The following is a 14,806-nucleotide window of genomic DNA, read 5'->3' as shown; positions in this document are numbered from 1 at the left end:
TCACTATGTCCAAGCAGCAAATAAAAACTAAGCTAAAACCGAATAGAATTAATGCATAGTATGTAAGTAAACATTGTAATAATCATTGTATGTAGTCTACACTGGCTTGACGAAATAAAATAAATAAATCTACAGTCTACCATGCGTCTCCATAAATTACCAAGTCGATATCGACTCTCCACGCAGGTTCACGATGACGTGCTGTTTCATCCAGCACGTAAGTTGGTATAGAAACATTAATTTGTAAATTCTAATAGGTAGGCATTTCATGCAATAATTACACTTTTAATTTTGCAATAAACAAATCACCAAAACAAAAAATGTACACCGTACTTATTCAACCAAGCCATTCGAGCGATCAGTGGGTACAAACAGACCTGCCCGTCATCGCAGCATCTTTATCTCTATTGTTCTGTAGGTAGCAGAAACTCAGGCAAAATACTAACCGTCAACCATGCGTTATCGTCCTCACAATCACCATTCTTGTTCTGTTGACCGTTACCCATTAGGTACTACTGTATGTGCGCATTTGTGCAGTATAAAAACCGAACCGGGTGCCTTCGGTTTGGCAGTCATCCTTACATCACTCTTTCCGTACGGACCCTATTCGACTGGACTGTACTTCGTGTCGTTCGTCTTCTGAGTGTTTTGTCTCGTGTGTCCTAAGTTATATAATTTAAGAAGATATGCAACCGATCGAGCATAGTGACTCATTTATGGCCCTCGGAGATCACCGCGTCATCCCTCGAGTGGATGTCGTTTACCTGACCTACAATGCCAAAAGGTGAGTGTTCTGTTTTTTTTTGGGTGTTGATCGAACTGGTTTAATTGTTTGTTGTTGGCAGATCACAACCGTCGATCTCGTTGGACAATGTTTGTACTATTAGTTTGTACGAGCTGAAGAAGGATCGACTGACGAAAAAGAACCTAAGGCTTTCGATGAGCGTCGATGCTTATAAACATTACACTTGGGTAAGGAGGATCGGTGAAAATAAAAATAGCTTCATCCAACTAAATTTCCCGTTTTCCCAAAACAGTACAACACGGTCCTCTCGAACCAGCTGAAAAAGGACGGCGGACCGATGCTGCTGCGGACCTTCCACTGGTACATTGAATCGTCGAACGTGGACGCCTTCATGGTGGACGATGAACTGTACGAAGCCGTTTCGCTGATTATCGAGGCGGATGTGGAGCACTGGTACTGCGCCCGGCCCGGGTGGAACATTTCCGGCAGCCGGGTTCGGCTGCGGAACAACAAATGGGAGCACGACTTTGCCGCGAAGGCTAAAGAGCGGATAGTGGACTGTTTGGTGCCGGCGAGCCCACCGGCCAACATGCGCAAACAGAACCGGCGGGTTCGCCCCAAAAGCATTTCACTGTGTACGATCAACGAAGAGTGACGGCGGAGGCGAAATGAAACGACTACACTGCTACTTCTTTCTGTTGTGATCCATGTTCTTCTCTCCGATGAAGAGTTTTATTTTTATATTCAACTTTCTGCTTGTCAAGACATTGTAACATTTCTCATGTCGATTTATTTATGTTGCACAAACAATTATAATTAATTATGTAATAGTTTTTCTACGTTTGTTTGTAGTTTCACTTTGTTCAAATATAAAGCTTTATTTTTTATAACAATAAAATATAGTTTTTTTTGTTCCTTCAATTTGACCTATTATACTTTTTAAGTGAGTTCACTTGGTGATACCTATGAAAAGAAAAATTAAATAATACTTACTCTTGAAGATAAAAGAAAACAACGCAATAGGCGATCAAATAAATAATTTTCCATTCACTGTTTTGCTTAGCGATTGCCTAAATTCCAATTAGAGTTAGAACAACACATTTTAAGAGTTAAAACAATGAGATTAGCGGCCTTCGCAAGTCTGGACGATGTCATGTCATGATGGTTGGATAGCAAGTTTCGCGACTGCCTAAACATTAAAACTACTAAACTGGCATTCTGAACTAAGGTTAAAATTCTGCTACATAAACATAACCTCGTGATTTATTTTTTTTGGATCCATCCGGTATCATCTACTTTGATAGAGTATATACTTAAATGATTCATCTCACACTGATAACAATTTAGGTATGGCTTATTCCTTTTTTCTCTCCACGTTTTATCCGATGAGGTATTTTTCTTTGGGTTCACACGGGCTCTTCCTGTGAGCCGCAGCTGATTGAGTGGAGGCGGAGGAGCTTCTTCTTCTTATTCTTAAACGTTATACTAACAACTGTTGTTTGTTTGTTTGTTTGTTTTTACTTTGTTTTATTCCTATACCTACTGGCCAGCCGTTGTGTTTGTTTATGCGACCGGTGAATCGGTGGACATTTCCTCGTCGACGGTGATGTAGAGGCCTTCCTCCTCGTAGGTAGAATCGTGCTTGGCCAGGATTCTCAACAATGGGCGGAGCTTCAACCACCACTGCTGCTTCGGGATGCGCTGCCTGGTTTGGAAGAGAGATAAATAATGCAAGGAGCCGGTTAATACGAGCCATAGATCGCAATTTGTACCCAAACAGGCAATATGAAATTCATGACAACATTTCTAGGAGCTCAAACAGTTCGGTGATAAGATAAATCTTGATGAACAGATAATTTTATTATTTTTAGCTGTAGATCGACGAGTGTTGTGATTGAAGTCGATATCGAGACGTATAAATGTTTGTTATGTGCGAAAAAAGTAAATGTAGGGTTTGATCGGTGCTCGATAGTTCCCGCGATTAATGTTTTGCGATGCTTCAGATGTGGAGAATTTGGGCACAAAAGCACGGATTGCAAAAATTGCGAACGATGCTCTAGATGCAGCAAACAACATAGCACCTCTAAGTGTACGTCAACTGTATTGAAATGCGTTAATTGTTTAAAAACTAATAAGGAGCGTAAATTAAATCTGGACGTCAACCACGCAGCATTTAGTTCTAATTGTTTTGTGTATAAAAAAAACTATATGATCAGAAAAAAAGCAGCTTACATTTCAATAAATAGCAACCAAGTTCCAGTAGTAATGTGAGTAAATTAGAGATTTTATATTTGAATATTGCGGGGTTATCTACAAACTACGTAACATTACGACAGATTGTAGAAGAAAATCGTCCACTTTTGGTTTTGTTAGCAGAAACACATATTGTAGAAATTGAATCTTTTGATCAGTATAGCATTCCGGGATATAAAGCTGCTGCTTGTTTGTCACATTCGAGGCACACTGGCGGTGTTGCTATTTATGTCAAAGAATCAGTTCAATTCAATCTTCGCCAAAACGAAGTTATTGATGGCAATTGGTTCTTAGGCATTACAGTTGAACGTGGCATGAAGATGGGTAATTATGGTGTTTTGTATCATTCTCCCAGTTCAAGTAATCAGCGTTTTATTGAAATTTTAGAGAACTGGTTCGAGACATTTTTAGATTCTAGTAAATTAAATATACTTGCGGGTGATTTTAACATTAATTGGCATGATACTAGCAATTCGAACCATCTGAAGCAATTAGCTGATTTCTTTAATTTAAAACAATTAGTAAGTGAATGTACGCGTATTTCCCGGCACAGTAGAACTTTGATTGACCATGTTTATTCTAATTTTGATTCTGTCAGTTCAGTTACTCAAGCTGATTTGAAAATAACCGATCATGAAACTTTAGTAATTAATGTCTTAGCGGGGGTTAACGATAACGATAATTTTGTAAAATTGAAGTGCTGGAGGAAATATTCGAAGCAAGCTGTTTCGAATCTTGTTGAGAGAAGCGTGGATTTTCCATTAGTTACCGGAACTTTAGATGAAGATGCAGCTGTTCTTACTAACGTTTTGAAAACTTGTACCAATAAATTAGTTGAACAAAAGTTTGTTTCTTTGAAAAACTCGAACAGCTGGTACAATTTGGATCTTTTGCGTAAGAGGGACAAATGGTACAAAAAGTTTTGTAGATCTAATAGTGATAATCATTGGAATAGGTACACGGTCGTGCGTAATAAATATTCACAATCGATTAAGAAAACTCGATGTGAATATATTCAGAGGAAAATTGATCAACATCAAAACAACAGCAAAGAGTTATGGAAAATTTTGAAATCTTTGATGAAGCCTAGTAATTGTAAATCGCGGACCATAACTTTTGATGGCATATTAGAACAGTCAGAACAAGTAATTGCTTCTAAGTTTAATGACTATTTCGTCGAGAGCGTTTCACTGAACAATCAATCTATTGAACTGATCAATGAACCGGACGAAATAAAACAGCCGATTAATAGTAATTGTAGATTTAATGGTTTTCACCCAATTACATTAGATGAACTTAAAAATATTTGCTTTTCATTAGGAAAAACGGCTGGAGTAGATAATGTTAATGCTAGAGTTATTCAAGATTGCTTTCATGTCATTCGACACACTCTGCGGGACTTTATTAATCAATCATTGCAATCTGGGCACGTGCCGCATATTTGGAAAGAATCTTTAGTTGTTCCTATACAAAAAGTTGCTGGGACGATTAAAGCCGAAGAGTTTCGTCCCATCAACATGTTGCACACATTAGAGAAAATTTTGGAACTTGTTGTAAAAGGCCAGCTGTTAGAATATTTAAATAGTAACTGTTTGTTGATACCGGAACAATCGGGATACCGGGAAGGCCATTCTTGTGAAACCGCGTTAAACTTAGTGTTAGCTAAATGGAAAGAAAATTTGGAGCATAAAGATACGATTGTTGCTGTGTTTTTGGATCTAAAACGCGCTTTTGAGACAATTTCTAGGTCCTTATTGTTGAGATCAATCAAGCGCTTTGGAATTACGAGTACTGCATACAAATGGTTTGAAAGCTATTTATCTGACGGAACACAAAGGTCTGTTTTTAATGATTTTGTATCTTGTCCCGTTAACAATGACCTTGGAGTGCCTCAGGGAAGTGTATTAGGGCCCTTTTATTTATTATGTATATTAATGACATGCGACGAGTTTTACGGTTTTGTGATATTAATCTTTTTGCTGACGATACTGTGTTCTTCATTGCAGCTAAAGATTTAGAAGAAACCGTTTCACGCTTGAATGAAGATTTGCGTTCTCTAAGTAGATGGTTGAAGTATAAACAATTGAAATTGAATATAAGTAAAACGAAATTCATGGTAATTTCGTGGAATCGTGTAGATGATGATGTCTCTGTTGTTATTGATGATGAGACACTTGATCGCGTTGAGGAAATTAAATATCTTGGCGTGATTATTGATGACAAACTCAAGTTCAATTCTCATATTGACAATGTCATCAAGAAAATTGCCAAGAAGTATGGAATCCTATGTCGCTTGAAAAACGATTTAACTATTGGTAGTAAAATACAGTAATACAAATCAATCATCTCCCCTCATCTAGACTTTTGCCCTTCCATTTTATTTTTGGCCAATGAAACACAAATATCGAGATTACAGCGTTTGCAGAATAAAGTAATGCGTTTGATTTTAAGATGTAATAGATTCACTTCCTCAACTTTTATGCTGGACGCTTTGCAATGGCTGTCAGTGAAGCAAAGAATTGTATATTTGAACAATATACAAAAAACTACATTGTTTGCCTCGATGGTGATGATGGATTTTTAGTTTTTTGATTTTGTAGTAGTAATAGTAAAAATAGCTTTGAGTAGTCTACGATGGTTTGAGCCTCGCGCGCGGAATACAGGTATAAATGACTAATACGTGGAAATTGTGGCAAAAGCCTTGAATTAGTAAAGGGTTGGCTGGAAGTCGTTTCCTTGGATATAGTCCTGGCACTGCGGAAGCTTAAACGTGTAAATCCCAGGTCACGTGTAAATGGAAGTATTGTCGAGGACTATACTTGGACATTTGATAACTAGTTACACCTTTGAATGTTTTTGGTTGATGCCTATAGCATATTTAACAGGACATTTATATCTGTAATTGTAACCAGCTCGATTTTGTTTGCAAACCTGGTTAAAATGTTTATATTTAATTATCTTAAAGATAACTCGTCCAGCTCAAACCTTTGTAGGGGTAAGAGGTGGGACCATCATCATCATCGACTGTGCTCCACCGGATTTTTTTCTTCCTTTATTTAGGAGATTTTTAGCCGTAGGCTAGTTCATCTCCGTCGTGCTCCACCGGAGCCTAACTTTTGTTTTATCTAAATAAATTATTAGAATTGCAAATTTATAAAAGTAAAAGTCATCGCGCTTGGTTTTTTCACAAACTGCAAAGTTTATCAAATTTTGTGAACACTGAACAACATCAATGGTGGTTTATTTATCAAGTTTTGAGGCAAGTAAGCGTTGTTTAGGTGGAACTCGTGTAGGGCAAGCGGAGTAACGAATTGCAGAAATAAATCGAAAATTTAGCGTTAATTCGCGGCCGAAAGTGACCGAAAACAGTGCCCGTTCCTGGCGGAAGAGTGCGAGACGGGAAATGCATTGCGAGTAGTTGAAATAAATAGTCGGAAATTGTCTACCAGAAGCGTCGTCTCAGTGAGGGGTCAAGGAATAAATATGGCAACCACGCGGGTGGTTCACCCGTGCAAGGAAATAAAAGGGTGATATTCAGTGAGAAAAACAGTTGGAGAAAAAACACTTAAAATTAGTAATTAAGAGAAGAGCAAAAATTAGTGAGTAAAAAAGTTAGGGACAATTGAAGAAAATCGAGAAGAATGAGAAAAGAAAAAGATGACACATGCGAGCAGTGATGGAAAAAATCAAGAAAATCCAAAATCAGGAACGGTCGAAAATCACTGCTGATCTTGAGATCAGCAAAATCACACAGCAGATTTTAAACTTAGCTGATTTTGCGGTCACAAAAACCAAACGGAAAATCAATAGATTGGAATTACAGTCGAAGTAAAATCCGACACCCACCGCCATTTTGGAATTCAAGATGGCGGACCAAAATCCAATATGGCCGCCCCGGACAGGGAATATTCATCTAAACCCATGCAATATGGGTATCTACGGAATGAGCTCGATGAGAGGAAAGAGGAAAATTGACATCCGCCGCCATTTTGGAATCCAATATAGCGGACCAAAATCCAATATGCGGCCCCCGGACTAGGAATATGCATTTAAACCCATGCAATATGAGTATCTACGGAATGAGCTCGATGAGGGGAAGTGGAAAATTGACATTGTAGGCCAAAATTAATAACCCCAAGACTACTTAGCATAGATCAACTACATTTTATCCACAACGAATTAATGTACATCCCTACCACTATCTACGAAATGTGTAAACTGTGTAAATTTCGAACGAACTGAAAAACTCTCCAAACTCAGAAAATAAAACATTCCATACTTCCGCTTTGCAAAGTTCAGACGCGTTTTATTTCGATACGTCTCAATTTTACGGGCTACAATTTTCTCAGAAGTGGGATTAGTATCCACGAGTGTTTCTGTTGAAATGTCGGACGACGAATTTCACGGATTCGATGAGGACGAGTTGGTGCAGCGAGATGAAAACCAAGGAGGACAACATGGCGGCGGCGGTGTTTTGGGCGGTGCAAGCAGCGGAAACGGTGCAAACGGGCGAGCGGGAGCTGCTGACGCTGATGAGGCGATTGTTGTTTATTCGTGACGTGGCAGTGCAGCCGAATAATCAGGAACATCGAGAAAGACAGTTGCATCCGGATGAAGTAAGTAAATTGATTCCAACGTTTTCAAGTGGAAGAGATGTCAGGAAATGGTGCTCCAATGTCAACCATTTCAAAACCTTGTATCACTGGACAGATCAAACGACGCTGATTTATGCTTCTTGTCGTTTGGAAGGAGTAGCTAGACAATGGTATCACAGTGCGCAAATGGGGATTGCAAATTGGGCGCAGTTTCAGCAGAAAATTCAAGTGGCATTTCCGGATAGCGAAAACGAAGCGGAGGTTCATTTGGCGTTATCCAACGTCGTGAAATCAAGGGATGAAACTTATGAACATTTCGTTTTTCGAGTTGAAGCAATGGCGGCCCGTATACAGATGAGTGAAAGAGAAAGGGTGACGGAATGCTTTAATAAAACAGCAAAAAGGTTATCTTCCATTTCCGCTAACAACCCAATTTCATTACTTCATTATGATGGCTACCAAGCCTTTGGGATTTTCCTTATTAGAGAGTTGAATAGATTTTTCTCCTTTAGCTTACTTAAATCTTTGGTTTTAATTAGTTAGGTAGGTTCCGATTCAACACATTGTAGTTTCATTTATATACCTGTGATCTTGACTTTTATACCTAGGGGATGAGTACTTAAGGGGGTTAGATTTTGATAAGTTCTTTAGTGGGAATGGCACTGATGAAGACTGCACATTGTAGTCGAAATACGTATCTGTCATGGATACCAAAATTAATTAAGTGGAATTAAATGGAAGATAACCTTTTTGCTGTTTTATTAAAGCATTCCGCTAACAACCCAATTTCATTACTTCATTCTTCTAACAGTTATGACTGTCAGATGATGTCAGAAGTTTATGGACCTATACGAAACGATTGTGATCTTATTGGACTTAACAATGACGAGTTGTGTCTAGATATTGGGGACAACGTGGAAACATTTTCTATGATCAAGGATGTAACGAAACTGTTTAAAACAGAATATTTAAAACGAGCTCGACCATTGTCTCCATTAGTGTCGTATTCGTTTGGAGTCAAGCTGAAGGAAGATAAAGTCTATCATGCTTCACCTCAGCGACTGTCGGTCTTCGAACGGAATGAGCTTGATAAGATGATCATTGAACTTTTGAATTCTGGTGTGATAAGGGAAAGTAACTCTCCTTATTCAAGCAAGGTGGTTTTGACTAAGAAGAAAAATGGCACCTATCGTCTATGTGTCAATTTTCGAGCTTTGAATAAATTGGTTGAGCGTGATCATTTTCCAATCCCTGTGATTGAGGACCAAATTATGAAACTTGAAGATAAACGGTATTTTACTTCGCTGGATTTGAAAAACGGCTTTCATCACATCACGTTGAAATTGATGAAGATTCACGTAAATATTTTTCGTTCGTAGTCGAATATGGACAGTACGAATACACTCGTATGCCATTCGGGTATTGTAATGCTCCCGAGATATTTGTAAGATACATCAACCAAATGCTTTCCGAACTAATTAAGTCTGGATATGTAGTTGTTTTCTTCGACGATATACTGATTGCTACATCTACAATCGAAGAACATATTAAAGTGCTCTTGACGTTGTTGCGTGTTCTTTCCGATAATCATGTGCAGCTAAATTTGTCTAAATGCCATTTCCTAAAAACTCGGATTGAATATCTAGGGGAACGATGTGACTTTTAATCAGATTCAGCCATCCGATCGGCACGTTGCTGCAATCAGAGAATTTCCGTTTCCAGGATTCTCTACGGGCTGTACAACGCTTTATAGGACTGGTCAGCTATTTTCGGAAGTTTATTCCTGATTTCAACAAAATTGCTAATCCATTGTATGATTTAATCAAAAAGGATGAGCCATTCGTGTTCGATCAAACTCACAAAGAATCTTTTGAAGCTTTATGCAAGATTCTATCATCGAAACCTGTACTTTTTTTTTTCCTTTGGTTTGTTTTTTCCGTCGATCTTGTTTTCCGTGCTGACCCTACCTGGACCCTACCTATCGACCCATCAACTCATGAACCGGGGACCAACGGCTTTACTTCCCATCCGAAGGAAGGCGTGATCAAAGATGTTATGCCTCAGAACATCCCGGCGGCGCCGACTGGGATTGAACCCAGGCCTGCTGGGGTGAGAGGTAATCACGCTTACCACTACACCACCGGCGCCGTTGAAACATGTACTTGGAATTTATTCATCTACAGCAGAAACGCAGCTTCACACCGATGCCTCGTCATATGGTTTTGGGGGAATTCTTTTGCAGAAAAGAAAAGAAGATAAATACTTCCGCCCGGTGATGTATTTTAGCAAAAAATCTTCTCCAACTGAAAGAAAGCTTCATTCTTTCGAACTTGAAACACTGACCATAGTATACAGTCTTAAGCGCTTCCGTATATATTTATTTGGTCTACATTTCCAGATCGTTACAGACTGTAGTGCATTGCAGTTGACATTAAATAAGAAAGATTTGAATCCTAAAATTTCGAGATGGGCTTTATACATAGAGCAGTTTGAAAATGAAGCATGTCGATGCATTATCGCGGGTACACGTTTATGCTTTGGAGGACTGTCAATTAGGTGGATTTGGAGTCGAGGAAAGTGCCCTATATGTGAATCAGTTACAGGATGGGAACGTTCAGAAGATAAAACAGGCAGTAGAAGAAGGTAAAAACGAAAGTTTCACAGTAATTGATCAGATTGTCTATAAGAAGAGTGGTAGAAGAAATCTTCTTTATGTTCCTCAAATTATGGAAACTTCCGTTATGTTCAAGTACCATAATGAATTGGGTCATTTTGGAGTGGACAAGGTTGCTGAAATGATCTAGCGAAACTTTTACATTCCTAACTTGACAGAAAAGTTGAAGAAGCATATAAGTGAATGCATTACATGCATAAGCTATAATCCTACACTCTGCAAAATCTTCACGTCCGATTTACGTGAAAACATAGGTGGTTTTCGTCCACCCTATTTTTCACGTAACTTTTACCGGAATTACACATAGCCGATCAAAATCCAGCTTCGATTATCTACGTGATTAGTCAGGTAAATAAGACCTGATTTTCACATACTGCTTACGTGAAATCGGGGTGAAAACTACTGGACAACTGGTACGTGACATTCCGTTTGGTTTAAAATGCTTTTCACGTAATTTGTACGTGAATTTTGAATGATAATAATGGAACGTATATATATATATATTAGACCTGTTCATTTTAAACGAAATGTTCGGAATGTAACGGGTCAACCGTGATTACTGTTCGTCATGTTAATTTGAACTTTTGTGCAAATTTTCAGCAAAATCGGTGTTGATTTAGAGGTGCTTCTAGTTAATTTTATGTTTTCAAGGTAATTTACGGCTTATAATATTTGTATCTCGAGACTGAAACAACGAAAGCTGCTGTAACAACTTTCATAGCAAAGCTTAATGTGTTATCTACCAACTTTGTGGCCAAAGGTTGACTATTCGAAGTGATTTTATTGAAGTTTGACTTAGTTTCATGCTCGAAGATATCTTAAAAAGTGAAGAATTTTAAAGTATTTGTTCTACGAATTTTCCACCCATATGATATAAAAATGTGTAGTGTACAGCATAATGTTCCTCATATTGTTTTAGAAGTTTCGTTCCAACATAGTTTTCGTGTATATTTCATAGATTGAGAGATAAAAATCAGAAAAGAGGCCGTTTAGCTAAAATTCACAAGACAACAGAACCAATAAAAGTCAATTAGATTGACAGAACATAGTTGCATTGCTTTTCAATGACGACCGATGACTGTTTCATTGATATATGATTTTTTCATAAATATGAATCCTCAGTAGACGTGTTTTTTATCAAAGGCAAGTGTCACTCGAGCCATTCAAAATGTTCGTTATTTTATAAATTGCTGTTATGGTTCGAGTGACACTTGCCGGTCGATTTCACCAACATTTTTAGTGGACATGACATGCAATGCAGGTCAAAGTTACTAACATCACGTAACATTTGAGATTTTCTGAATACAGATCAGGTACGTGATATTTCACGTAAATCGGACGTGAATATTTTATAGAGTGTAAGCAAAGGAAAACTGATGGATTTTTGCATATTTATGAAAAACCTGATAAGCCTTTCCAGACCATTCATATCGATCATCTGGGGCCATTGGAGAAAACAAAAGGGAAAAATTTGCATATATTAGCTGTCTGTGATGGGTGTACCAAGTTTTTGAAGTTATATGCGGTGAAGTCAACAGGTACTAAGGAGGTGATGAAGTGTCTTAAATCGTATTTCATGGCATATTCTGTCCCTAAGGTTATAGTATCTGATCGGGGCTCCGCATTTACCTCAAATGAATTCGATTCGTTCGTACGGGATCATGGCTTTTATCACGTACAAGTGGCAACCGCTTGTCCGAAGGCTAACGGACAAATTGAACGATACAATCGAACCCTTATACCCCTACTGGCAAAGCTATCGGATGAAGGCAAAGCACAATGGGATAATGTTTTGTACAAAGCAGAATATCTGTTGAACAACACTTACAATCGAGCGATTGCTGACGTGCCATCGCGAGTTTTATTCGGCGTGGCTCAAAAGTTAACAGTAGATCAACGCTTATTGGAGTACATGCAAGATATGAATGATTGTGAGGAACGCAATCTGGATGAAATTAGACAAAGATCTTCGGACAACGTGATGCGCCTTCAAGAATATAATAAAAAGTATTATGACAGCAAAGTGACGGCTAATTCAGTTTATAGGGTTGGTGATTTGGTAATGATTCGTAATGTGGGGACGGTGGGAGAGAGCCAAAAGCTTAAGTCGAAGTACGAAGGTCCGTATGTGGTCAAGAAGGTGTTAGATCATAATCGGTACGTCATTACTGATATTGACAGATTTCAGGTGTCAAATCGTCCATTCACTGGGATTTTTGATCCAACCACAATGAAACTGTACCAGAAATCCAGCTCGAGTGATGGTTAGGGAATAGTTGATAATAAGAATCAATAATTTAAGTTTTTTTTTAAATTGCAGGGAACATTTTAACCGACATTCTGAGCGATAAGGAGAAGAACATGATAACATATTTTTGTAACACTTCCTTCCTTCCTTTCCTAGAAAAAAAAAATGTCAATCACTAACCTCGTGCCACCGCGAGTAAACGGTCCACCCTACAGTGAGGGAAATTCGTTTAAACGCAATGTCATTTTTGCGTTTATTTTCAACACAAAAGATCGAGACAAAAAATCAAATATAGTTTGTCATAGCCCATCAGAAGTCTCGTATTTGAGAACACAATTTGATTGGAAGTTCATAATGACTTTTGAAAAAATCCCAAAAAAGGTGATTTTGGGGGGGAAATTCGTTTAAACGCACTTTTAGTTTTATTAATCAAATCGAGTTCACAGTTCAAAAATCAACCATAAACAATAGTTAATACTTCGTTTGCTTTCCGTTTTTCTGAATAGTTTCGAAAATTCTGTTCGGTATTGATTTCACCAGCTTCTGCAGAGTTGTATCAGGTATCAAGCTCCAGGCTTCTCTTACGGCTGACTCAAGTTCACGAACTGTTTTAAACTGCCTTCCGCCTTTGTAAACCTGTCGTGCCAGGATGCCCCACAAGTTCTCGATAGGATTTAGATCCGGACTACGAGCTGGCCAATCCAAAAGACTGATGTCTCGTTCAGAAAACCATTTCAAAGATTGCTTGCTGACATGAATTGCTGCATTATCCTGTTGAAATACGAAATTTTCCGGCATAACGTCTTCAGTAAACGGGATCAAAACATCTTCCAGAAGCTCCAAGTACTTTCCCGAATTCATCCTGGTTGAAATGGTGGCAATAGGGGTCTTTCCATGGATCGAAAAAGCGGCCCAACACATTAGAGTACCACCTCCAAAGTTCCTGCTCAACTTAACCTGCGGAGATTTCCTCAAATCGTGCCAATAATATAACATTGTCCCATTCCGTAGTCCAAGACATGTATTTTTTAGCGAAATTCAATCTGGCGCTAATGTGGGCCGGTTGAAGATTGGGTTTTTTTGCTTTTTTGGTGTACTTTAAGTGGCCACTTCCATGTAGAATCTGCCGTACACGCCTCTTAGAAATGGAAAGCCCCATTTCTTGCTTGATTTGCGCAGCAGAGAAGTTTCCAGAGTCTCCCATTTGTCTGATTTGGTTTCGGACACGGTTGGTGATCTTCGAATTTCCCTTTGTTTTCTTTTTTACGCCATACGTCTTGCCTTTTTTCAGCAGGTTCCTGATTGCTGCTTCCGATCTGTGGATCACACGTGCAATTTTGCGATTGCTCTCACCGCGACTTTTGAGTTCTCGAACCAGTATTTGCTCCGACTGGCTTAAATACTTTCCTTTACCCATTTTGCCGAAAACAAGCAACAACTACCGCGCAACGCAAATTTAAACTCGTGTTAAAGGCCTGTATAGAGATCGAAGCGAAGCGAAAATCTCATACAAAATACTACATTTTTCACCTGCGCGAAAAACGCAATTGGCAAATATTTCGCTTCGCTTTGAACTGTAAACAGATACGATCCAGCGAAATCTAATTTTGTGGATTGCATCTTTTTCGCTTACGTTTATTTTTTTTCGCGCATGCAGCGCTCGCGAAAAGAGCAGCAGCTAAGCGAAAAGTTGACGTTTCGGGAGAGCGTATCTGTCAGATTTTCACTTCACCGGAGGTGTAAACTGATCGATTTCGTTTCACATGAACTATAAACTGCGAAAAAAGGAAACTGGAAAATGTTCCACAAACATTTTTTCACAACCTTTTTTGCTAGCGAAATTTCATGATTTTTCGCGTGCTTCAATTTTCGTTTCGCTTCGATCTGTATACTAGGCTTAATGGCGAACGAGGGCTATACAGTGTAAATATGACAGATGCGCAAGATAACAGGAGCATAGGTACGCTCAATGCGGCTTTACGTTAGTGTGCGTTTAAACGAATTTCCCCTCTAAAATCACCTTTATTGGATTTTTTCAGAGACCACAATGAACTTCCGTTCAAATTGTGTTCTCAAATACGAGACTTCTGATGGGCTATGACAAACTATATTTGATTTTTTGTCTCGATCTTTTGTGTTGAAAATAAACGCAAAAATGACATTGCGTTTAAACGAATTTCCCCCACTGTATACTAACTTTAATTTTAAGTTTACTTTAATACTGTTATAGAAAAAAAAATTAAACGTCTATTGAGGACAATAGAATAGCCCGGATGGCCGAGCTGTAGGCC

General features: G+C 38.6%; 2 protein-coding genes across 4 annotated transcripts in view; one reads left to right on the top strand and one right to left on the bottom strand.

The window, feature by feature from the left end:
* Positions 1-560: 560 nt before the first annotated feature.
* LOC135708179 (uncharacterized) lies at positions 561-1,566 on the top strand. The gene is made up of 3 exons (XM_065230185.1): positions 561-784; positions 846-972; positions 1,038-1,566. The coding sequence occupies exons 1-3, from the start codon at positions 687-689 to the stop codon at positions 1,398-1,400; spliced, it is 588 nt and encodes a 195-aa protein (XP_065086257.1). The 5' UTR covers positions 561-686; the 3' UTR covers positions 1,401-1,566.
* Positions 1,567-2,240: 674 nt separating this feature from the next.
* The window catches only part of Pfk (ATP-dependent 6-phosphofructokinase), a 56,127-nt gene continuing 43,561 nt past the window's right edge, over positions 2,241-14,806 (bottom strand). For all 3 annotated transcript variants that reach the window (XM_065230144.1, XM_065230142.1, XM_065230143.1), the window contains exon 8: positions 2,241-2,450. In XM_065230144.1, the coding sequence (XP_065086216.1) occupies positions 2,309-2,450 (142 nt within the window). In that variant the 3' untranslated portion in view covers positions 2,241-2,308. The remainder of the gene's footprint in view (positions 2,451-14,806) is intronic.

The sequence above is a fragment of the Ochlerotatus camptorhynchus genome, unplaced genomic scaffold, assembly GCF_037179485.1.
Source record: "Ochlerotatus camptorhynchus isolate MF236.1 unplaced genomic scaffold, CSIRO-AGI_Acam_v1.1 ptg000328l, whole genome shotgun sequence".
Lineage (NCBI taxonomy): Eukaryota > Metazoa > Arthropoda > Insecta > Diptera > Culicidae > Ochlerotatus > Ochlerotatus camptorhynchus.
This window is presented reverse-complemented; position numbering and strand designations above follow the sequence as displayed.

What these genes read in the sequence shown, in the direction of transcription:
- LOC135708179 (XM_065230185.1), top strand. Translation starts at nt 687, where the DNA reads ATGCAACCGATCGAGCATAGTGACTCATTTATGGCCCTCGGAGATCAC. An exon ending in CTGACCTACAATGCCAAAAG is followed by an intron (nt 785 to 845) that starts GTGAGTGTTCTG and finishes TGTTGTTGGCAG; the next exon opens with ATCACAACCGTCGATCTCGT. An exon ending in CTTATAAACATTACACTTGG is followed by an intron (nt 973 to 1,037) that starts GTAAGGAGGATC and finishes TTCCCAAAACAG; the next exon opens with TACAACACGGTCCTCTCGAA.